Here is a 26,062-nt window from a genome sequence, read left to right as displayed (position 1 = left end):
ATACTTTAATGTCTTTTTTCTTTTGAGACTTTTAACATTTCTTTTACAGGACCACACATGAATATGCATACAGTATATATATATATATATATATATATATATATAATATATTGTTTTTGTTTTATATATGAATTTTTTTTTTAAAAATGGCAAAACAAAGTATATTTACAATCTAGATGTAAGCAAAATCTTAATAGGTCAATATAACCCTTATAATTAAATTATTATTACTGTGTTTAGGTAGTGACAAATTTGGGGAGAGGACAAATATTCCAAAACTTTCTGAAAATACAATATGAGAATTAACTGCACAATTACTAGAAATGTGTACCCTGGATATTATAAAATTTGCATAAATACAATTTTTACATTTACATTTACATTTAGTCATTTAGCAGACGCTTTTATCCAAAGCGACTTAAAAATGAGGACAATGGAAGCAATCAAAATCAACAGAAGAGCAATGATAAGCAAGTGCTATAACAAGTCTCAGTTAGCTTAACGCAGTACACATAGCAAAGTTTTTTTTAAATTATATAATAAATAAAAAGAAAACGGATAGAATAGAGCAAGCTAGTGTTAGAGGCCTTTTTTAATTGTATAATAAATAAAAAGAAAACAAATAGATAGAATACAAAAAGATTAGAGAAGCTAGTGGGGTTTTTTTTCAAGAAAACAAGCAGTAAATGAATAGAGTGCAAGTCTAAAATGGACACGTTTTTTTAAAAAGAATAGAATTAGAATAGAGAGTGCTAGATTTAGAGGGTCAAATAAAGATGGAAGAGATGTGTTTTTAGCCGATTCTTGAAGATGGCTAAGGACTCAGCTGCTCGGACTGAGTTGGGCAGGTCATTCCACCAGCAGGGGAACAGTTAATGTAAAAGTCTGTGAAAGTGATTTTGTGCCTCTTTGGGATGGCACACTAAAGCGACGTTCACTTGCAGAACGCAAGCTTCTAGAGGGCACACAAGTCTTAAGTAATGAATTTAGGTAAAGGGGTGCAGAGCCAGTGGTGGTTTTGTAGGCAAACATTAATGCCTTGATTTTAATGCGAGCAGCTATTGGTAGCAAGTGCAAACTGATAAACAGAGGTGTGCAGTTGGCGCCTTGCCTGTCAGTGTTGTGAATGGCTCTGTGTCTGTGTGTTTCCCAGTGTCCGTGTTCACAGTGATGCCAGTGTCTTCGCTGGTGAGGTCACCGCTCCTTCCCAGGGTTCTGTTTTGGGCTGTGATGACACGGACATTCCAAAGCCACGTGTCCCCAAGATCACGAGTGACAGCTTTATCTCTGCACTGGTGTCTGATCGCTCCGCTCCAGCACACGACCCGCCCTCTGCGGCTCACCCCAGTGTACCTGAGGACACCCAGGTGACGAGCCAAGAGTCCGATTCCTCCATCCTGAGCCCGAGCAGCCCGTCTGATGGTAGCGAGACACCATGGAGCAATGTTGACCTGAAGGAGATGAAAGGCTCAGTGGCCACATACCCCATTGAGCTGCTGCAGAACACAGTAGTGCAGGAGGAGCTGCCACCCTGGGCCTGGGTCACCGCTGGAGGATTTGACATCGATTCCAGCTCACATGTCGACTGGTTAAACATCTCAGGTGCACACAGCTAAAGCGATAGCTCATCATTTACTCACCCTCATGCCATTCCAATCCTGTATCATTTTCATTCTATCACCGAAGGAACTTACTTGAAGCCTTTATGTGTAATGCATTAGAGAAGGTATTCATAATGTACATTGCAATACAATATATCATTTCACAAATAATTGTAACCAAAGTTAAAATGCATTATAATATTTGCAGTGTAACAATTAACTGTGGTTACAGTTATTCATAAGAGCATAGTATACATTATAAAGTGCATTACAATGCATAATATATTTATGATCATAAAAGTAGTTAATACAACTGATGGACTAAATTAAATTTCACAGTGGTATAAATTCAAGAATGGCGCATCAAAACGTCATATTAGGTTTAATGTTGATGATGCCATACAGCATTAGTTTCCATGTGTCTAATAAATGAGCATATGCCACATTTGAATATGAACATGAAATAGATTTATAAGCTACGGCAGATGGGAAGATTTTCGACTTTTGATTTGAATGACTTCATTATATTCATAATATTTTGGGGTTGTAAGCAATGGCCTTAACTAGCAAAAATCAGCATACTTCATACATTTTTTTTACAATCAGTATTATTACAATTATTTAAAATCTGTAGAAAAGAATATTCTTTCTTTTTGATATTCTGTGAGTTGAAATATTGAGCTTGACAAGGGCAACGTACGCTACTGTTCAGATGACTGGGGTCAGTATACATTTTTTATTTTTTTGAAAGAAATTAATATTTATACAAGGATTCAATGATACATTAAATAAATCAAAAGTACATAAAGATTTATACATTTTTACACAATATTTCTACTTAAAATAAATGCTGTTCTTATGAACTTTCTATTCATCAAATAATAATAATTCCACAAAAAAATGAAGCAGCACATCTGTTTTCAACATTGATATTAATCAGAAATGTTTCTTGAGCAGCATATTATACTGATTTCTGAAGATCGTGTGACACAGAAGACTGGAGGAATGATGCTGAAAATACAGATTTGCATCACAGCAATAAATTACACTTTAAAATATATTACAATAGAAAACACTACTACAATTAATTGTAACAATTCCTGTATTTTTGACTGAATAAATGCAGCTTTGGTGAGATTAGAGACTTCTTTAGACGTTTTGTTTTCGACCCCGAACGTTTGAATGGTTGTGTAAGATGTTACTCCTCCAGTTATGTCAGAAAAATAATGTACAAATTGGACAGGGATGTTGGTGGTGTAAAACAAATTCTACATTTTCGAGAGAATGTGTATGTTTGTGTGTGTGTGAGTGTGTGAGTGTGTGTGTGTGTGTGTATGAGTGTGTGTGTGAATGTGTGTGTATGAGTGTGTGTGTGTGTGTGTGTGTGAGAGAGAGTGTGTGTGCGTGTGTGTGTGTATGTATGTGTGTGTGTCTCAGTCTGTGCGTGTGACGAGAGGTTGTATGTGCTGGTGGAGGGACTTGCTGCCGCATCAGTGGGAGGATGTCAGTGTGACGCTGGAGCAGGCCGCCGGAGCCGGAGCTCAGACAGGAGACATCCTTTACCTCTACTACACACACGACCAGGAGAAGAAGGTAACACCATCAGCAGAGTGCAGTGCACTTTAGCAACAACGAGTTCTTATTTTGGAAATAATATACTTTTAAAGAATATACTGCAGTGCAAAATGAATGTAACTGTTTCAAATTGCATTCTAATTGCATTTAAATAAATATATTATAGTTTAAGCTGCAATTTAAAATTATAAAAATTATAAAAAATTGGCTTTAGTAGGTTAGTCAACACATCAAAATAAGTGTACTTCTTTAAAGCACAACAGAAGATTTAAAATGTACTAAATAAATGTAAATTAAAAATTTTCATTAAGTTTTATAACTTTTTAAAACAAAAGAAAGAAAAATCCCCCACACCACTCAAACTTACTAGAGCACTAAATATCTAATAAGCAATGCTTCGGTCAACAGACCGTCCTACGTTACAAGTCTACGAAACTATATGCATCAAAAAATAATCAAAGAAGAAAAAAAAAACCCAATCTTAAATGAAAATGAAGGAAAAACTGTAAATGAAAAACAACACACTGATCCATACATTTTTTTTTTAAATAAAATACAGCATTTGTAGTGTAATGATCATTTTACACAGTATTGCTTATCAGTCTATAAAGCATCCATAATAAATATTTATTTTATTTACTCACTTAACACATTATTACTTGTGTAAAAGTGTGAGTAGTATTCATGAAAGTATCTCTCTTATAGTGCACTGAAGTGGCCTTTTATTTGTACTAATATTTTATTATCTGCAAGTACAGTTTTAAAAAATACACTTCTAAGATTTGAAGTACACATTCAGTACAGTTAAGCACACTTCTTTTTCACAGCAGTGTGCAGTATATCAACAGACTACATTATTAAAAGAGGAGCAAAACGGCTTATGAAGCCATTAAATGAATGTCATTATAAATGAACGAATCAAGATCAAAATGTGTTGTATCAGACTGTATTAGTGTAAATAACTCTGTGATTCTCCCGATGTGTGTCTGTCAGTATGTGTATGCTGTGATAAAGGAGGTGACGGCCCTGGTGCCCGTGTTCAGGGACTCTCTGTACACCGTGGCTGTTTACACGCCAGAGAGGACCAAACAGAGACGCCCCATTTTACTGGCAACTCCTTCTCAACAAGACTTCAACACCTGGGTACAATACACTTACAAACAACACGTCTGTTTATAAAGGATCTCTATGTGACATAAAGCGCACACGTGATCTATTTTCAACATCTGCTAGTGGCAGGCGAATTGGAAAATATATCCATACAGTACATACAGCTTACCAGCCATGATCCTGTAGTTACATAATCTTCATTCAAATGTATAAACTCCTCTCATGAAGAACAGATTTCTGCCCAAAATCAAGGGGGACAACTCTTTGCATGTAGAAAACAAAGATTTATTGCATTGTAACACCTTACCCCCAAATTTTCACGATCATAAATATTCCTGACGAGTTTGATTGCATTGCAGAATGAGAGTGACGAGTGGTTTCTATCTGTGTGTAATCGTTGCAGCTGTCTCTGTTGAACGAGTCGTGTTGTGTGTCCAGGGGACTTGGAGAGCGTCCATCCAAACAGGCCCTGTGGGCTGTGACGTGTAAAGGAGACGTCCTGGTGCATGAGCCGGCACACAGTCTGGAAGCCCCGGCGCAGTACTTACCCTGCGACCACATGTAAGAACGTCCCCATCTGCCTGTTTTCTCTCACTGTTACTCTGTTCTAAACCTAGTGAGCTGCTTCACTGTCTGCTGTCTACATAGATGCGCCAAGCAAATGCTGCTCCTCAAGCCCTGCACATAGAAGACTCCACTCACAATTGATTTTCATAGAGTTGGCATTAGCATGAAAACACAAAAGCAGTGTTAAGTCGCTGGGGGATATTTGTAGCAATAGCCAACAATACATTGTATGAGTCAAAATTATAGATTTTTCTGTTATGCCAAAAATCATTAGGATATTAAGTAAAGATCATGTTCCAAGAAGATATTTTGTAAATTTCCTACTGTAAATATATAAAAACTTAATTTTTGATTAGTAATATGCATTGCTAAGAACTTCATTTGGACAACTTTAAAGATGATTTTCTCAATATTTAGATTTTTTTGCACCCTCAGATTCCAGATTTTCAAATAGTTGTATCTCGTCCAAATATTGTCCTATCCTAACAAAACCATACATCAATGGGAATATGATTTATGCAGCTTTCAGATGATGTATATATAAATCTCAATTTTGAAAAATCGACCCTTATGACTGGTTTTGTGCTCCAGGGTCACACATAAGAAAAGCATGAAAACCATAGCACACACAAATATTGAGCACAATAGTTAGTTTTGAAGTAGATTGAACTATTTTATTTATAAATATAAATAGCTGACATGTCTATACACTCTCCATGCATTGCACTGCAATTCCATGTAATTGTGTCTTACAGTTTGGCCATTATTAGCAGTTACTTTGAAACTAGAAAAGCTACATTTTGAACAAAGAGTTAGCAGGTTGCTAAGAAAAGGTAGCTAATTAGTTGAAATGATTGAAGAGGGCAGCACACTTTTATACGAGATTATATAATTCATAACTATATAATCAGAGCCATATTTCTCTTGATTTGAGGGCTTTTGAAAGGGGAATCGGTTCAGCACTGCAGCTGGAATTGCTCTCCAGTTCAGTGCTGATTAAGGTAAGGATCTGTCTCGGCACGTTTAAGAGAAGTCAGACTGAAAGTGACCAAACCTCTCATCAGCAGAAAGAATCAAAAGACTAGACTCAACTTTGCTGAGGAGCATGTTGTGTGGAGAGAGGAGAACTGCTCCAAAGTTCACTTTAGTGATGAGAGCAAGTTTCATTTTTTGGGTCTGATGGGAAACATTTTGTTCGGCATCAAACTGGGGAAAGACTGAAGCCAGAGTGCGTAAAGAAGTCAGTGAAAGGTGGAGGAAGTGTCATGGTTTGGGGATGTTTTCTGCAGCAGGAGTTGAGCTTCTTATACAGATACATGGCAGGTGAATGCAAATGTTTATCAGAACCTCCTTCAGCAACATGCAGTTCCTTCCCTGCAAGCATCTCCCAATCAGCCTGCAATGTTCATGCAAGACAATGCTCCCCGTCACACTGCAAAAAGGGTAAAGCAGTTCCTTTAAGCTGAAAGCATTGAAATAATGAAATAGCGGCCCAGAGTCCTGATCTAAACCCAACTGAAAATCTCTGGAAAATCCTTGGAGACAAAGTTCTGGCTAAGAACCCCACTACAGTTCCTGAACTATGGAAGAGAGTGGAAGAAGAGTGGAGCAAGATCACAGCAGTGCAGTGTGAGGAACTAGAGATGTACTGAAGTCACTCAAAGCAGGGCCTCTACTAATCCTACTCATTTCTGACAGCTGTAACCCTCCAACATTTTAGCTGTAATCTTCTTTCGTGCTACAGTGGTTGCTGTTCTCTAATTTTGTTCAGTGTTTTTTCTACAAAATAAAGGTTTTTGTTGAAATAGTTGGTTATTTTGTAATACAGATGTGTGACCCTGGAGCACAAAACCAGTCATAAGGGTCAATTTTTCGAAATTGAGATTTATAGATCATCTGAACGCTGAATAAATAAGCTTTCCATTGATGTATGGTTTGTTAGGATCGGACAATATTTGGAAAATCTGGAATCTGAGGGTGCAAAAAAATCAAAATATTGAAAAAATCACCTTTAAAGTTGTCCAAATTAAGTTCTTAGCAATGCATATTACAAATGAAAAATTAAGTTTTGATATATTTACGGTAGGTGCCACAAGCATGAAGTGCTTTAAAATGTCCTGGTAGATGCTGCATTGACTGTGGACTTCAGAAAACACAGTGGACCAACACCAGCAGATGACATGGCAGCCCAAATCATCACTGACTGGAAACTTCACACTGGACTTCAAGCAACATGGTTTCTGTGCCTCTCCACTCTTTCTCCAGACTCTGGGACCTTGATTTCCAAATGAAATGCAACGAGATCGGAAGAGAACCAGGATAGTGCAGCACCTGAGACACCTATCTCTGAAAGGTGGGAGCAAGTAATATCTTGTGACAGACAATATCAAATGCTGAGCTGAGGTTGAGCAGCAGGAGAATGGAGAGATTACCTGAGTCACCAGAGAGTAACAAATAGTTGACAACCTTAACGAAAGGAGTTTGCTTGTTGTGATGAGAGCGAAAACCAGATTGAAATGCATCGAACTGATCGCTGAGAGCTAGAAGAGACTGTAGCTGATTGGCAACAACTTTGTCCATAATTTTCTAAATAATGGTCAATTGGAGATTGGACGATAGTTGGTGAAATCAGCTGGGTCCAGGTTTGGTTGTTTAAGAACAGGAGTAACAGCAGCAGTTTTCAGTGAAATTGGAACAGTGGCAGAGATAAAGGACATATTTACTGCAAGATCAGAATAATACTATAATGATATATCAATAATACAAAAATAACACTGTTTCTTGCTCGTGTATATGCATTTGTATTCTCATTTAAAATGTGCTTTCATTCAAGATCAGAATATCAAATCTTTATTTTAGAGAAACTCTATCTAACTTGTTGCTTCTGCCTGGTGTTTGAATCTCATTATTTTCAGGAAATGAAAACATTAGCCAAGCAATAAGTGATGTGAGGAGTGTGTACATCTATGAGAACCAGCGCTGGAACCCAATGACAGGATACACAGACAAGTGAGTGTCATTTCATGAGCTCTGCTGGTTGTTTAATGAACACTGATTCTTTGATACATGCATTTACACTTTTTTTTTTTGTAAAAACCGTATTTCTTGTTTCTAAAACCTTGGGGCAAAAAAATAACCTCCCAGAGGCCCCTCTGTATAGGAAAGGTTGTAGAAAAGCTATATGTGACCCTGGAGCACAAAACCAGTCATAAGGGTCAATTTTTTAAAATTGAGATTTATACATCATCTGAAAGCTGAATAAATAAGCTTTCCATTGATGTGTGGTTCGGACAATATTTGGCCGAGATACAACTATTTGAAAATCTGGAAGTGCAAAAAAATCTAAATATTGAGAAAATCATCTTTAAAGTTGTCCAAATGAAGTTCTTAGCAATGCATATTACTAATCAAACATTAAGTTTTAATATATTTACAGTAGGACATTTACAAAATATCTTCATGGAACATGATCTTTACTTAATATCCTAATGATTTTTGGCATAAAAGAGAAATGTATAATTGTGACCCATACAATGTATTGTTGGCTGTTGCTACAAATATACCCCAGCGACTTAACACTGCTTTTGTGCTGCAGGGTCACATATCTGCTATGTTGCATATCGATGACTTCAAAGCTTTTAGACACAAAACTCTCATTTTGATTTCTTTTTTTTTTATCATTTTCCTTAGAATGAATACCCTCCTCTGCTGTTCTCTGTCCAGCTCTTCTCTTGTCTCTGTTCTCATAGTGAGTTGGTGCGCAGGGTCTATGGGACGTCCTCTAACCTCTAGCTCTGTGAAACCACAGGGTAACTCCTGGCTCCATGTGGGCACAGACCAGCCCTTCAAGTCCATTTGCATAGGAGGAGGCCACCAGGTGTGGGCCATCGCCAGGGACGGGGCTGTCTTCTACCGGGGCTCTGTGTCTGCCCACAATCCAGCTGGTGAGACCACGCAGTCATCCTGATGGAAAGTGTGACCATTTGACCAAGTGTGCTGCAATATGTAAAATACAGCTGGTTCTGGTTTTCCAATCCGAGACCTTTTTTCACTTTGAAAAAGTGATTTTTAAGGTAAAGTTCTGTGTGACTATAAAAAACTCTATCAGCAAAAATGGTTTTAAGTGTTAAAAATGTCAAAATAAATGGATATTAGTGTATGCTGGGATAAGAACAGCAATGGCTAAAATCAAATTCTAATATATTTCTAGCCAGCAAGAAATATTTTCTATATTAAAACTAAAAATTAAATAATGGCATGGCTAACGATGCAAGATAAAGTTAGACTCCTTCTAACAAGATAAAGTGATATAAAAGAGACACTTATCCTGGCTGATATTCAGTACAGTAGCATATTACATATGATATTGTTAAATAAAGAGAAATTATGCAAGTAACAAGTATTAGTCTTTTAAAAATACTATTAAATTTTTGATGTTTTCCTAAAATGCCTATAAAACTGAATAAAACTTTATTAGCTGTGCTATGTCATACATGTAGATAAAAGAAAGGCATGCTCATTTTGTAGAATGACTCATTATGATTTTTTTTATTTTCAGGTGAGTGCTGGTATCACACCCTCTCCCCCGAAGTAGACGCTCAAACAGGTGTCTGTGGGCAGGACCTCCGTTTATGCTGTGGATGAAAACAGTGAGACCGCTGTTCCCACTCACTTCTTTGTTATTGGGCTCATTTATTTGAATCAAGCTGTATGGAGAATCACAGGCTCTGAATATCTGTTTTTCCTCATTATGATGTGTGAAGAGAACGATATAGTAGTATAGTATGCAGTAAACAATATGCCATTGAGAACATTGTAGCGCATGGAAAGCAGATCTCTCTCCAATCAAGTCTGAGGTGTAGAGGTGTGTGTGTGTGTGTTGCAGGCAATCTGTGGTACAGACAGGGTTTGACACCCAGCTTTCCTCAGGGTTCTGCGTGGGAACTCATCTCCAGTAATGTGTGTAAGGTGTCTGTTGGACCACTGGACCAGGTTTGAAACCTTTTACTTCCCGTTAAAGACACTAATGCGCTTCATTTTCTTAGAGAGCGAGAGAGAGAGAAAAAGATTGGTTTGACGTCTTTAGATACTTTAAAGGGGTCATATGAGTGTTACAAGCTGTTCGTGAATAGATAAGATCCCTAAAGTTGCAAAGACTAAAGTCTCAAACCCAAAGAGATATTCTTTATAAAAGTTAAGACTCATCCACATCCTCCTAAAACACCTCGTTCTAACACGCCCCCACATATCTACATCACTATGTGGGAAGATTTGCATAACGCCGCCCAAATGTTCACGCAAAGAAAGAAGGCGTAACTTTTATTCTCGCTGTAGTATTGTTGCCGCCGCCGCCATGTCGTGAAGACGCTCATAATGGGTTTTTCTGGTTTTGTTGCTCCGGGCCTGACAGGGCATCATCACAGTATGGTGAGGGGCGTAACATTTCCGTCACACGCTTGAGGTATTCGGCCAATCACAACGCACTGGATAGCTGGCCAATCACAGCACACCTCGCTTTTCAGACCGATGAGCTTTGTAAAAATCGACGTGTTTCAGAAAGACGGGGCATAGAGGAGAAACAATAATGTACAGTATGTCGAAAAAAATAATTTTTTAACCTTAAACCACATAAACACATTTCATTACACCAAATAATGTTCTTTTTAGCAACGTCATATGACCCCTTTAAAAGACTTGGTTGGCTAAAAAGGTTTGCTAAGTTTTATACCACAATATTGTGGAGTTCTCAATTTCGGTTAGTTGACACATTCCAAGGCTTTTGACTAATTATCCATTATTGTACAAGTTATAAAGTAGGTCAACCCTTGTGAAAAAGTCTGCTTAATGTGCACAGGCAGTGTACTTCAAATTTTAAAAGTATATTTAAAATTGAGATTGCTTGCAAATATAACATTAATGAAATAATCACTTTAGCACTTTATACTTTGTGATGTTAAATTAGTTTTGACAGTTTTACATTTAGTACATTTCAACTAATTGTTTTAATCTTTTGTCATGCTTTAAAGAATATTTTATGTGTTATAAAATGAAAATGATACCATTTTAACTGTAGTTTATTTCTTAGCATTACATTAAAGGTTAATATAATTTAAATGTAGTAAATTGCAACTTCATAATTACAAATGTGTCATTTAAAAAAATATTTAAATACATGACATACAAGTTTAATAGAATTTACATTAAAGTATGTTTAGTTTACCATTAGCATATATTTAGTAAGGCCCTATTACAGTACTGAGATTGCATGTTAAAATTACTTATGATGATCTTATGCAACCAGGGGTTGTTTTTCTTTCTTCTAGACTACCTACCAGATCACTACTATTTCATTTGTGTAAATGAAAAGATATCTGACCTAACAAAAGTATGGTGTACCACAAGGCTCAATTTTAGGCCCTTTGTTGTTGTCCTTGTACATGCTTCACAGCGCCGTATGCTGGAAGCTATTGTTTCCTCTTTCCACTATTAATTTATCCTGCATTTTTGTTATAGCATTAACCTTTCCTTTACCCACTTTCACTGGGACTCTCTTCGTAAGGTTTACATGTCCAGATACACCCCGTCCAACAACCCATAATGTTTTATTGCTGTAATGTTTCATCTGTCCAGGTTTGGATAATAGCCGATAAAACACCAGATTATCCATCAGAGAGCTCAGGAACTGTGTGCCACAGACTGGGAGTGAAGCCCATGCAGCCCAAAGGCCTGAGCTGGGACTTTGGCATCGGGGTGAGTTTTTCCACATTGTCTAATGCTGAATTGTGCCATCCTCTGGAAAAAAAAAAGTTTAGAAAGCTAATTGATTTGTCATCCAAACAATTAAAGGAATTGGCCTGCATTTTCATTTTTAAATCTTGTAAATAAAAAAAAAAATTTTTTTTCATTCTGGAAAAGTCTTTACTCTTAAGAGTTATTTCTTCAACTAATGCACTAAAACAGGGCGGATGGGAGCACCTGTCTGTGTGAGGGAACTCTATAGAGGCCCAGCGTGTGGCACCTCTTAGTCCAATGCCCAGCCGGACTCAAGAGTCAGGTGAACGCGAATGTTGTGGGCTGCTAAACTCATCATCATCATCATCATCACTACCACCTTCATCATGCTTGACTGCACATCCCAGTTTGCTGTTCTTACGCCCGTCCAAACAAATGTGACTTTTTAAAATGTATTTATTTTTGATTCCACTTGCCTGAATAACAGACATCACTTTTCTGGGTGTGACTCTTGATTACGGTTTGTGTCTGATTTTAATCACCTGATCCACTGATGTCTCTTTGTTTTAAGCATGTTGTGTTTTCTTGTTGCCGTATTTGTTTCTGTAATCGGTAGAAGACTATTTATTTAAAGATTTTATTTGAATCTGCTTGCATTGTCGGAGACAGTGCTGTAAATGTGGACACAACTTCCCTACTGTGATCTTACCATGCTGGTTTTATTCCAATAAAGATCAATACAGATTTTTCCAATAAAGATGTTAAAAAGCATCAGCACGTTTTCATTTGTGAATTCAAGATATTCTGTGGCACTAGCGGAACTGCAAAAATAAACCCTACCCTAACTGTTCTTAGACATTCCTCAAACTCTCACCATTGCATGCACCTGTAAATAAAGGCAGTGAAACACGCATGATAAAGAATTAAAACAAGACATAGAAGTCCATTGTCATTTAATTCCATAATAAACGGAGCACTTAATTTTATAAACCATTCCTTCAATGACACTAGGCATGATCATCATCAATATGAAGTAAAAATATCACCATTTTTTAAAATGTACACGTTATAAGGACCTGCATTTCCCCATTTATTTCAACAATAATTTGTCTTTTTCGATCACTTCTCACCCGTGATGTCACATTTTAGCTTTAAATTATAAAATCAGTCCTTGTACCTACTCGCAGACAAAATGAAACAATTATATACAGGAGAACAACATGAAGTTACACTTTAAAGATGTGCAAGATTAAGCAAAGTATACTGTAGAATAAAACCAAAGAATTTCCTTTCATAAAATGTCAAGTTGAACTGAAATCGAGTGCTGGTAATACAGATACTCAACAGGTCTAAAACATAGAGATCACTGAACTGAATTACAAGGGGATGTAGAAGCTATGCACCCGATTATTCCAGCGATAACCTCTCCAAATAATCACTCTCCCAATTATGCAACGTCATCTTGAGTATATCATACCAAAATCAACATTCCTCCAGACGGAACAAAGGAAATATGCAATGATGTTGAACGTTCTGATTGTGAAGCATCACCTCGATTTGATTTCTACTATATACATTAGTTTATCTCTGTCTTTGTCAACTCAAAGGAAAAAAGCGTCATGAGCAGCAAGACTGGCAAATATAAATGATTCATACAACCTATGACGATTACCTTTCAGGTCCAATGAATAATACATGTGCACCAAAAAAATGAAGAAAAAAATAATTATTATTTCCCATCCCTCGAGTGTTTACAAGCTGCTCTTTCATGTTAACACAAGGGAATCAGAAACTTAAAAGAGGTTCTTTTGTTTTTCCTTTGAATAGTTTTCCTACTCAATGCTACAAGCAGCCATTGCCTTTGGAAGATCTGCTAGTTGCTAGCTAGTCTCTATGACCGCCAGAGCTTTCATAATTACTTGCTGAACATGTCGTTCAATTTACCGCCAACAATGATGATGAATCTCACAAAAAGTGTTTGGATCACATTTCAATCCAAAATCTAGAGAGAAAAAATTATATATTTAGCAAAATATCAATGTTAATATCATTACCACAATTCTATCATTCATATTTCAATTCAGTGAAACAAAAACTACCATTATAATACAAACACTTTACAATTTAAATATGATAGCACTCTTTTCACATTACAGTAATAAGAATTTGTGGGGGAAAATATGCACAACTGTCTTGAAAATAATGCCACTATGAAAAAAAAACTTGATTGTGATTCTAAAAATAGGCTTCATTTTCTTTAAATAAGTTCTTGTTTCTTTTGATTTTGGGGTGAAATATGACCTGGATATGTTCTAGATCTCCTTTGTACTGAATACAAAAAACTTGCACAGCACAATGTGGGAGGACAGGGGCTGTGAGGCACTGGTTACTAGTGTCTCATGTCCAAAACCCTTCAGCTGCCCCATATCCTGACTTCTACATCTTTTAATACAAAACATCACGTCACTGGAACTATGCGATTTGTTGCTTGGGAGAAAGTGGATCGTTGTTATCAACGAGTAGTCCAAACACTGTACAAAAATATCTGTGGAGACCCATGTTGCTTCTATTGGACATCTAATCCATTACACAATCATATAAATAAGCTTGTCACACTAGATTTCACATTAAAAAAAACTAATAAAATCCAGTGTGTTAAAATAAAAGGCAAGTATTATACGATTTCAATTGCACAACTTGTTTGAGTCTATTGGCTCATTAGTGTCGAGTGATAAACTTCAGCTTCATCCTTCTGGCGTAAAATGTGGACACAATGAAGAAATGCATTTTAGCAAAAGAAAACAAGTGAGGCATGGCACTTGGGAAGCGCGTGGAAGTTTCTAAAGCAAGGTTCCTCCAAATTGCACTCATGAAAAACATAGCAAATTATAGTTCATGGAAATCCAGACATCAGCTCAGTTTCTGCAGTCCCCTTCATATCCTCAAATAAATACCAATGCTGCCTGAGAAGCAATCAAAGCCTTCAAATCAAAGACATCCATGACATATCTCCAATATTTATGAATCTGACAGACTGGTTAATCTTTCTCTCCATCTTCACCGCTTCCTTAGAAAAAAAACGAGAAACAAGATTCAGAAGTTCAGATTCTTGTTTGCCTGTATGTGGATGTTGGTGCTGAACTTACCCCCTTGCTCAATGTCGGAGTCTGTGAGGTGGGTGAGGGAGAAACTGGCGATGCTGGCTGGGGAGATGGAGAAACGCGAGTAGTTGGAGGGACTGTTCCAGCTCTGCTCCAGGGTGCGGTTCGCAGGGGGTGGTGAGAAATACTTAGAAGCTGCTGAAGTCCCACCGGGCCTACTGGCAGAATGATCACTGGCTGCCTTTGAAAGGAAATTGGGCCCTGGAGATGGGAAGTCATCATCCCACTCAAATGCACCACCTGGGAAACAAAATCAAAAGGTTTAAATGCGTCGATTTCAACCTGAAGCTCACAAGTCACCCGTGGCTCTATGATGACAGCGTTGTGAGGAAAAGAGTTAAAAAAATCAGCTTTTTGGTTTTTTAAATGTCATTGGGTTTTTAAATGGAAACATTCTGTATGCGTTAGACTAGAGAGTGTTCTTAAACATAGCTCTTTGGTCTTAGGATAAGTACCACTGGTTCAAAGGGTTCACAGTTAAAATACAGACCAGTGGTTTCCATCCCTGGTCGTGGAGTATCCCCAACACTGCATATTTTCAATGGAGCCTTAATTAAACACTGAACTCATCAGCTTGTTAGTAGAGATTCCAAGACTTCCAAATTGGGGGTGGTTTACACTACACCGTTTTCAATTAAAAAATGGAAAATTTTTATGCATGTTGGCTATTCATTTACACAACAGCAGCTTTTTGGGGGCCTCAAAATGCAAACCTTTGAAAACTGGTTTGATAGGGAAAGTTTTTAAAAACTAAACCATTACAGTCTGTGTGTAAACTACAAAAACGCTTATTTGTGAAAACAGTGACATCATGAGCATGCATATTCAGGGTATCTGCAAGATTTTTCAAATTAAATGTAAGACTTTTTAAGACCTTTTTTAAGAACTGCAGAAATAAAATGAATGCCATATGAGCAGGGTAGGGCAATGTCTATGGTAACATATTAAATCATATAAATATTTATTTAAAACAAATATATTTTATATTGTTTAGATTATTATCATGCATTAGCATTAGATTCCTGTCGATCCGCCAGTTCACTGTGTGTTTGCTGCGTAAAAATATTGGGCGACTTTTGCATTGGTCTGAACAAAAACGGGCTTATTGAAAATGCACATTCATTCTCTGCCAGTAGGTGGAGCTTTTGAAATGGCAGAAATATAACCGTTTCCCTGGCGACGGCTGTACAAAAAGCAGTGCATTATACATAGGCAAAAATGATATGAAAATGCCATCGATACTTTTCTGAAGGCAGTCAGTTCCCTCCAGATACACATTAATATAAAAACACCCGCGTGTTTTGAATTTGAAATGAGCAGAGCTCATATTTATTCAATGTAATCATTGCCTTAAGTTTAATCATCACATTACGCAATATCGCGATTTTTGTCTTTCTGTCCCCGATTTAAGACTCTTGAAACCATAATTAAGACATTTCTTATAACATTTTCTATGGTCTTACATTTTATACAACTAAATTTAAGGACTCGCGGAAACCCTGGTAAGCATATGTGCGCAGGTGTGTAGTGTTTCTTTACCAAGTGACATCAACTACAAGCCTGCCGTTTTGTATATTTGTTGACAAAATTGTCATCTGTACGTGAAATTTTTCAAAAATGCAAAGGAAAAACGTTTCCGTTTTTATTACAATTGTTGTCGTGTAAACATAACCATAGACTGTCAAGAAAAAAATGAGCACAGCCGTTACCTTCTTCATCGGTGGAGCTCTCAGAGTTGGTAAATCTATTAAGGTAGCTGGAGGAGGCCACTGGACTGCTGAAATCAGACAATTGACTACTGGGGTCAAGAGTATGCTCACCAAGTTCCTTTGTTGGGGTTTCCTATTTGGTTGAAAAAACAGGCAATCAGGCATAGAAAAAGCCTCTTAAAAACAATCAAGCTGTATTAAAACAGATTAGTAAGAACGAAAGGAAAACATCAGACCTGGTCAAAAAGGTAGACGGTGACATCATCAAAGAATGACACTCCGCGTCTATTATCTCCATTGCTGCCCTCTTCTGATGTTGCTTTAGCAGTCTGAAGGGATTTGGGTTTCAGCAGGCCTTTGAGGTTGAGGGAACTGCTGTCGTCGGAGATGATAACAGGTACTGGGTGCACAACATCATCCTCACTGCACTCAGAGCTAGAGCTGTGTAATCGGTAGGCACGCATATCCTCATCCGACTCATCGCTGTTCTCATCTTCTTCATCAGCATCCATCCCATCCTCTGTGCCGTATTCCAGTGAAGATCCATCAAGCTTGCCTAAGTATCTCCCCTCTATATCTGTCCCCCTCTTCTTTGTTACCTCCCTAGCATACGTTCTTGTTAGTTTTGCGTGGACCATGACGTCTGTTGAGGGCTTCACTGAGGTTGTGGATTTTGCTGCATGTTCCGGGGCTGCAAGGGGATGAGTTAGGTCCGAGTCATCAACAGTCAATGGTTTTTCGAGGCTCCAATCTTCCTCAGTGGTTAGAACCAACTCAGGAAGAACAGCCTGGACATCACCAGATTCTGGGGAAGTCTCGGACAACGAATGCTCCTCAACAGCTTCGGTTCCTTGACTTTCGTCAGCTTCACGATTACTCTGGAGCCAAAATGAAGCATCTCCAGGGCCGCTTCCACTGATGTCATCACTCTTCTTATCTAGTTCCTCATTGTCTGAGAAGTAAGCAGAGTCTCGGTAGTTTCCCCCTAAGGGAACTTCAACAGGTTCTTGTTGGTGATCAATTCTACCACCATTCACCTGAACATCAGGTACAATGTCCACCTCAGAGATGATAATTTCTGGTGGAACCAATGCCGCAGGCTCCTCGACACTTCCCATCTCCTTCTCTTCTGAGGAATCCCTCAAGCCTGTTTGAGAGTTCCACTCAGGTGACTCCAGGTTTTCGGTTTCATACCCACTGTCAGCTGCTTTGTACGGGGGTTGAAGCTTATTAACAGGGGTTTCCAATGACTGTCCATGCACCACATCCTTATACACGTCCAAAGAATCGAATGAATCTGGCGTTTCAGCCGAATTCTCAATGGTTGGAAGAGTGGAAGAGGTGCTATCATCAAGAAGGCTGTCCTGACTTATTTGGTCAAGACAGACATCTGAAACCAACAGTGAGGACATGTCCTGAGTTCCAAGGTTGTCCAATAAAGTTTCTTGATCTTGATCGATGGCTTCTGATGGTGGAATATCGTTGACCGTTTTCTTGTCCAGCTCCATTATATCACTCATTGAGTCGCTACTTGTTAGAGCTTCAGTGAGGCCACCTTCTGTACACTCACCAGCAGGAGTAGTAGTAAAGCTAAGCTCAGCTGCATCGCTGATTCCTCGATACTGCCCATTCTCCTTTGAGGCTCCAAAGCATTCAACAAGGCTGGGGGGTTTGGCATCTATGCACATATGCTGTGTATCTGTAGTGGCACTTTCAAGGGACTGATGACTTTCAGATGGACTGTCAACAATGACCTCAACACTCTCAGAGGTAGAATCAGAAGAGGAGTAATTCCCAGATTTTGGGGAACGCAAAGAGCCATTTGTGTCTGGCAGGTAGTTGCTACAGGTTTGTCCTGTTACTAATATATCAAAAGGCACCATTGTTTTGTTTCCTTTCAAAGGCAACATAAAATCATCTAAAATCGGGCTGACTAAGTCCAAGAGTTCATCCTTAAGCTGTGCAGAATTCCCGGCTGATTTCAAAGACTCACCTGTGAGGTTTACACTATCTGAGACATCAGTCTCAGTGACGGAGCTCATGGTCTCCTGGATATTTTCTGATTCAGACTGTGACTTGTCCTTCAATAGGCTGTTATCTTTAAGAAACAAGAAGTTTTCAGTCAGTTTCTCAGTGTTAAGAAGCTTCATAACATCTGAGCTCTCCTGATCAGAGATCTCCAGATGAATGGCTTCTGGTCCGACCCCTAAAAAAGACTTCTGAAAACTGTCACTTGACTCTTTCCCATTGGCTCCACCATCAGAATCCCTCTTCGGTACATTCATCTCTGGGAGCTCCATAAAACCTCCCATGAATGAATGAGAATCTTCCAGTTTTGCATCGCCCTCACTGAAGATGTTAGTATGGTAAGGGCTCTCATGTTCACTTGAGGACCATATGTGGCTGTCCTGAAGGAAAGAGTCTTTTGAGTCAATGCTCTGATGGAAGAAATCAGCATCTGTACTGGATTCATCCAATCGGACATCCTGTAAGACTACACACTGATGCTGCTCTGAAGCATTGGTACCTTCAGCACCCTGACTTTCCCCCATCCCAATATCGCTCTCATCTAGCTCCTCCAACTTAATAAAGTAGTCATTTCCAGAGGATGCTTTATGTGCATCAAACACTGGCAAGGTTTCCGGGACTCTGCCATTTTCTGCTTGCGCTACAGTGTCAGGGAAATGAGCCTGAATATCTTGCCGTGGCACTGGAAAGAACATACTGTGGTAATTCAAAGTAGTGTCCATGGCAGAGCGATTTTGGCTGTCATAGTGGTCATGCTTGGCTGCCTCCCACACATATTCAAAACTCAGCCCGTGACTCGTTTCGGTGACTGTGAGCACCTCGTCTGGTTCTCGGCCGTCATCAAACTGCTCCAGGATGGGGAAGGAGGAATGACTGACAGTGGCTTGACGAGTGGTGGGATTGGGTTTGAGAGAGCTCCAGCGCTGCTCGAAGTCATCCTCCACATCTTTCTGACCCTGCATACGGAGGTAAGTGAGCAGGCGATGGACCTCTTCAGCAGTGGCCCTCTTGTCTGCAGGCAGCCAACAAAACTGTAGAACCTCATACCTGTAGACCGAAGCATGGCGTTAATAAGTTCCAACAGAGAAACTGATCTTGTTTATAAAAACAGACTCATCTGTGAAGAACTAACCATCTTTCTGAGTATGGTAAGTCCAACTGTGGCTTGAGAAGTCTGACTTGTTGGTCCTTGAGCACATGGTGGAGCACTTCTCTATCTGACAGGTGAGGATACGGCTGCTTTGCACCTTCAAACAGCTCCCACAATGTCACACCCAGTGCCCTGAAAAACAAAAATCTTGTTCTGTTATGAACATGTAATGTTAAATTATATTAGCTCTAAATCAATAACATATTAAGTCAATTGTCTAAAAAATAAGACTTCAATACAAATCCAATATTTATAATTAACATCAACATAAAAAGGCATAACATTACTACCGTTGTTTACCTTTTCGCTTTACACATTTATTTTATTTATTTCAAAAGACACAAGACTGGAAAAGTGCATCCTGTTAAACAACTTAATGTAGGGTAACTATCATTTTGAGTTACCTACCAAACATTGCTGGGTTTAGTCTGTTCTGATGTGATCACACCCCCATGCAGCTAGACTCATCTGTGAAGAACTAACCATCTTTCTGAGTATGGTAAGTCCAACTGTGGCTTGAGAAGTCTGACTTGTTGGTCCTTGAGCACATGGTGGAGCACTTCTCTATCTGACAGGTGAGGATACGGCTGCTTTGCACCTTCAAACAGCTCCCACAATGTCACACCCAGTGCCCTGAAAAACAAAAATCTTGTTCTGTTATGAACATGTAATGTTAAATTATATTAGCTCTAAATCAATAACATATTAAGTCAATTGTCTAAAAAATAAGACTTCAATACAAATCCAATATTTATAATTAACATCAACATAAAAAGGCATAACATTACTACCGTTGTTTACCTTTTCGCTTTACACATTTATTTTATTTATTTCAAAAGACACAAGACTGGAAAAGTGCATCCTGTTAAACAACTTAATGTAGGGTAACTATCATTTTGAGTTACCTACCAAACATTGCTGGGTTTAGTCTGTTCTGATGTGATCACACCCCCATGCAGCTCACCAATCAGCTCAGGGGCAAGCCAGCGCAGTGCCACACATTGGTCGTCCTCTGTGGTGATGTAATCCTCCTGCAAGGACAAAGAAACAAAACACACACACACACATACATATATATATACTGTATATGAAGAGTTAATTTGCAAAAACCGATAAACGCCACTTTAAAAAAAAATTAGCTGATTGCCGTGCATTATTCTCCACATCTGAACCCTAAACACGCTTTGTCAAAAAAGCTGGTTTTGTCCACTTTCAAGGCATCGCAAGTTCACGTTTCACTGCAGAAGCCGACAAGCGCCCTTGTTGTTTTTGAAAAGAAGCCGATAAGTCCATTTCAGCGAATCAGCGCGCTGTATTCAGGTCAGGTGACAAGGCTACTTTCACTTTGAAAAGACGTGCTAGCTGAGAGGAGTTTCGTCAAAGCTGACTAAAAGTGATCGAGGATGGATAATTTAGACGAACTTGATGAACCTGTGATATCTTCTTCAGGGCCAAAAAGAAAAATAAAAGCTGAAACATTTTCACGGAAGCTTGCAAAAGCAGCGCGTTACAATGGTGAGGGAAAAGCTCCGTGTGCGGTTATCGGTTTTTGCAAATGAACTCTTCATATATTGCAATAACAATTTAATATAAAAATGTTTTTCAATAATCATGCCTTTTCAAGCTTTACCTTAAAACTCGAAGGGCCAATGCCATAATCTCCTACTTTGACAGTCAGGTCTGTTGTGAGATAACAGTTCCTCAAAGCCAAATCACTGTGAAGGAAGATAGAAGCATGCCTTTGAAAAACACATTCACATGTAAATTGGTTCTCTCATAGTGTGATGTATCAACTATACTGTCTACATTACCAGCATTAAAAAAAATATTTGTCTTATTAAAGTTGTGATGGTTTAAATGAAGCATTTAACTTATAAGGTCAATTTATGAATGAATCATTCACAAAATCAATAACATGCATTTAGGAAATAGACATTTTAGCTGAACACTTTCCATGTTTATAAGGGATCCAGGTCTGTAAATTTTACCCATGTGAGATTTGAGTTGGTCCTAATTTTTATTATAAATTTAGAAAAATTACATATAAACCTATTATAGAAGCATGCTTACTACATGAAACACAAATGCATGAGTATGTACTGTGATTGGGACCCAATGCCACAAGATTCAACAAATGGTGCGTCAAATTTTACATGAAAGCCTGAGATCCAGATTTTTTTTTTTCTAATCTTATTTACAACTAGCCTAAATCATGACTCCTAACTAAAATATGATTTGCAAGCCATCATCTTCTTAAAATTTGAGCTAATGACCAGATACAAACCCACTGCAAAGATGTCATCGTCTCTATCCACTGTGTGCCCAATTAGTATAATAATAGCGAAGACAGGTGTTCCTCAAGGATCAATTTTGGGGCCAATTTTATTTTCCATCTATATAAATGAACTTGGTAAAGGAGTTGTACACTTTTATGCAGATGATACTAATCAGCTACACTATAGCTCCATCTTTAAAAGTGGCAATGGACTCTTTATAGAATGCTTTTAATTCATTTCAGATTTCTCTTGGTAACTTAAAATTAGTGTTGAATGCTAAAACAAATAATACATGATTTTTACACAGATTGTCATTAAATTATTTTATGATTCAAACTTTAAATGGTACACATTGAAAGGGTTGCATCTTACACATATCTTGGTATCTGGCTCGATGATAAGCTGACTTGCAGTTCTCACATCAATAGTCTTTTAAAGAAATTGAGACCAACGTTAGGTTTTTATTTTCGTTTAAAAAAATGTTTCCCCTTTGTTGCTCGTAAACGTTTAGTAGAAAGTACTCTTCTATCAGTATTGGACTATGGTGATATAATTTATATGCATGCACCTCTGAATGTTTAGAAAAATTGGATGTAGTTTATCATTCTGCTTTACGATTTGTTACTGGTACAAGTGTCCGCACACATCACTGTAATTTATATGAAATGACAAATTGGACTTCATTGTGCTTAAGGAGAAAAAAAAAACATATGTTAATTTTTATTTTAAAAGCTTTAGTGGGTAAATTACCACGGTATATATCTAGTTTGTTGCCATACTGCACAAATATTTATAATACCAGATCAACAGATAAACTCTTACTTAAGATGCCGATTTTTCATACAGAGATAAGTCGTTCTGCATTTTCTAATTATGCTCTGTATGTATGGAATGAACTTCAAGGTACATTACATATGGAATCTCTACCATCTCTTGCTATGTTTAAAAATATTTTAAAGTGTTTATATAGAACAGTGTACATGTTTTAATACATGACTAGGATTTGTATTGTTTTTAGAAAATTGTGTTTTATGTTTGTTCATTGTGTGGTGATGTGTATTTTTTATTTATTTTTTTGTAAACTTGTCCTTTGCTGTCTATCTTGACCAGGACTCCCTGGTAGAAGAGATATTGTTGTATCTCGATGGGACCTTCCTGGTTAAATAAGTAAATAAATAAATAAAAATATTGTTCCCGGAGGGGAATAATATGCCCACTGAGGCAGTAAGTGGGACGGGAGGACATAAGGTGTCTCATTCAGACTGAGCTCTTGAACATGCCAGCTCTGATTTCAGCTTTGCCCATCTTTTCTGAGCAGCGCCTCTTTTACACCCTCTCTTGCGAAACCGCTGACACTAGGTGCGTGCTCACACTGTCATGCTCACTGAAACCACCACAAGATAAATGACATATTTTAGAGCTACACTCTGGCCTTGGCAAAAGGGGCAAATAAAGTACTGTTGGCGGGTCACTGAGAAGCGGAGCTGTGCATTTGGCAATACATGGACAATTCACAGGGTTATTATACTTAACTAAAGCTAAAACCATTAAAAAACATTTCCGTTACTTAAAATAAATGTTAACTTTTTTTTTATTCAGCTAGTTGCCAAAGCAACATTTCTCATCTATATTAAAATAACTAAAACTAAATAAACCAATAAATCAACATTTATAAAAAATAAAAATAAAAACACACAACAAAATTACTCAAATTAACAAAAACTTTAAAATCTAATTCAAAACTATAAACAGTACATATATAAAGTAGATAGTATTGTAACATTGATACTAAAATAACACCGGTGCAGACAAGCAAAAAACTATGGGAACAGCTGCACTGTGCATTTAATCAAGAAAAAGCTAAATCTGTATGCTTAAAACATATACAGTGGGTACGGAAAGTATTCAGACCCCCTTAAATTTTTCACTCTTTGTTATATTGCAGTTAAGCATACAGATTTAGCTTTTTCTTGATTATCTAATGGTTAAGACAATATTTTAGCTATAACATCTCCTGTGTGTGTGAGAGTGCTCAGAATGCCAATATCCATGTCCCAAAGTTTTGCACTGATTTTTTTTTTTTACAAATCAGAAAACTGAAATGGAATATGGGGGGGATTGTTCCAGCTAATAAAGTTCTGCTGGAGTTATTAGTGAAACGGTCCTATTTTAGTGCCACCTGGTGTTGAGTCTGTGCACTTGCCTGAGTAGAGGGTCACAGTGATTTGGGGTCATTCTACCAAGAGTATGTACTGTTTTGATGCATTAGGGCAGAAAATCATAAAAATAAGAAAATCTCACCAAAGACAAAAGGGTTCTCTCCTCTAATGCTCAGACCCCACAAATTGAACAATAAGGGTTCAGCAGCCCTTTGGGCACATGAGCAATCTAAAAAAGCTGCACTTGCACATGCAATCTGCTGAAAAGGCTCTTTGGTGTTCGTGCCATTCAAGACAACTAAACTAGCTCATGCAGATGCCCACAGTGGGAGTGTCAAACAGCGTTTTGCAGTAAATCAACTCTGAAACCAAAAATCCAGGAGCCCGAGTATTTTCATGATCTCCATGCCTCCTTTGGAGTTGCAGGCTAGATAACCCCGCCCACCCCCTGTGCCCCATCCGGGGGGATCCTCTTACACTCAAAGCGCAGAATCATCATAACCCAGCAGCGGTGGTCTGCCAACACCCCATAATCCAGGAGAGCTGTGCAATCGGACACCTTTCAGCGTATTCTGAGCATGCGGGAGGGTACAGACGCGCTCGGCATGGCAAGACACCCTAGATAACTCAGCCTTCCTCCAGAAGACTGGAAGGGGAAGAATGAAAGTGCAACATTGCCTTTCACAGTGCCGTGGCCTTTTTTGGAAAAAAAAAGACGCCAGCCAGAGCAGAGGAGGAAAGGCTGGACAAAACACACACACGTGCAGCTGCAACGGATGCATTCAGATCGAAGCCATGAGTTGCTGGTGTGATGTTTGCATAAAGGTTAAGCATCGTCAAACCAATGAGAAATGAAATGGAAATGTAATGTATGTGCATCTTTGAGATGTAAATTGAAGTGAAGGTGATATTTGCATGGTTAACCTGTGCAGGAAGTTGTGTTTATGCATATGAGTGACCCCAGCGGCGATCTCGCAGGCCATTTTCTGCAGCTGTAGCAGTTCTCCATTCCTGTACAGCCATTCATGCTGAGAAATGTAACTCTTCAGGTCCCCCTGCACACCAAAACACAAACACAAGGGCAAGAGTTACAGGACATTCATGGCACACTGAATCACATTTAACGACCACAGAACCAAACAATTTGCTGAATATAAGCATCTTGGGAAGTAGATATCACAGCACTTAGATTGAAATGATAAAGTTTGTTTGAGGGTACATCAATCCTGCAAAACTTTTTCAGCCTGTACATATAACAGCCAGTGTGTGAAAGGTAAATTGTGGCGGCAGCCACAGAGGGGCAGTATTCTCTCTCTGTACAGATGCTGTACTGCTGCACGGGTAACTCGACCAAATAAGGGAAAGGTGGTTTAATAGAGACTACTATATGCTGTGTCACGGTAATTTAAAAATAAAAAGCAGCAGTAAGACAGTGCTGGCAAATCAGGGCTGTTCAGCTGTGTTGGGTTTCTGGGTCAAAGTCTACAGCCCAGTTTAGCTCTGGGAGAAAAGCGCATTTTATTATATCACATCATTCTGAAAACACTGCAGAAAAAATACATGTCCTGTATGCTTCATGCTGCTAATGGTGTTTTTAAAAAATCACACTTGATTTAATGGAAAAACACATTTGATTTATTGATAAAATTGTTAAATAAAACTGCGCACTCAGCCTCAACCCATAATATATTAATTAGTCAGATGAATCATGACCGTTTCCACAATTTTAAGTCTACTCGCTCAACGACTGAGTATTATTATGCAAGTCGCAGAGGATGTAGACATTGGTCTCGGGAGGATCCTGATATCTCAGACTCCTAGCGACAGCGCAAAGTACTCCCTTTGGAATGCTGCAGGAGAAAGAGCGTTAAAAGGGGTCCTATTATGCTCTTTTACAAAGTCTTGATTTTGTTTTGGGGGTGTACTAGAACAGGCTCTCATACTAGGTTGTTTGAAAAACACATTATTTTTCACATATTATACATTATTACAAC

The 26,062-nt window shown here is 38.3% G+C and overlaps 1 protein-coding gene and 1 pseudogene across 1 annotated transcript in view; one reads left to right on the top strand and one right to left on the bottom strand.

Moving 5' to 3' along the window:
* Positions 1 to 12,026, top strand: part of LOC107565859 (tectonin beta-propeller repeat-containing protein 1-like) — a 28,838-nt pseudogene extending 16,812 nt beyond the window's left edge.
* A 478-nt stretch (positions 12,027 to 12,504) lies between these two features.
* The window catches only part of LOC107565858 (serine/threonine-protein kinase LMTK2-like), a 23,825-nt gene continuing 10,267 nt past the window's right edge, over positions 12,505 to 26,062 (bottom strand). Inside the window, exons 7-14 of the mRNA XM_016251146.1 lie at positions 24,993 to 25,123; positions 21,264 to 21,348; positions 20,543 to 20,664; positions 20,117 to 20,266; positions 16,692 to 19,530; positions 16,456 to 16,588; positions 14,732 to 14,986; positions 12,505 to 14,652 (exon numbers count right to left, since the gene is read on the bottom strand). Of these exons, the coding sequence (XP_016106632.1) occupies positions 14,624 to 14,652; positions 14,732 to 14,986; positions 16,456 to 16,588; positions 16,692 to 19,530; positions 20,117 to 20,266; positions 20,543 to 20,664; positions 21,264 to 21,348; positions 24,993 to 25,123 (3,744 nt within the window). The 3' untranslated portion in view covers positions 12,505 to 14,623. The remainder of the gene's footprint in view (positions 14,653 to 14,731; positions 14,987 to 16,455; positions 16,589 to 16,691; positions 19,531 to 20,116; positions 20,267 to 20,542; positions 20,665 to 21,263; positions 21,349 to 24,992; positions 25,124 to 26,062) is intronic.

The sequence above is a fragment of the Sinocyclocheilus grahami genome, unplaced genomic scaffold, assembly GCF_001515645.1.
Source record: "Sinocyclocheilus grahami isolate Dianchi unplaced genomic scaffold, SAMN03320097.WGS_v1.1 scaffold1032.1, whole genome shotgun sequence".
In the NCBI taxonomy this organism is placed as follows: domain Eukaryota; kingdom Metazoa; phylum Chordata; class Actinopteri; order Cypriniformes; family Cyprinidae; genus Sinocyclocheilus; species Sinocyclocheilus grahami.
Note: the sequence above shows the minus strand (reverse complement) of the source record. Positions and strands in the feature narration are given on the sequence as shown.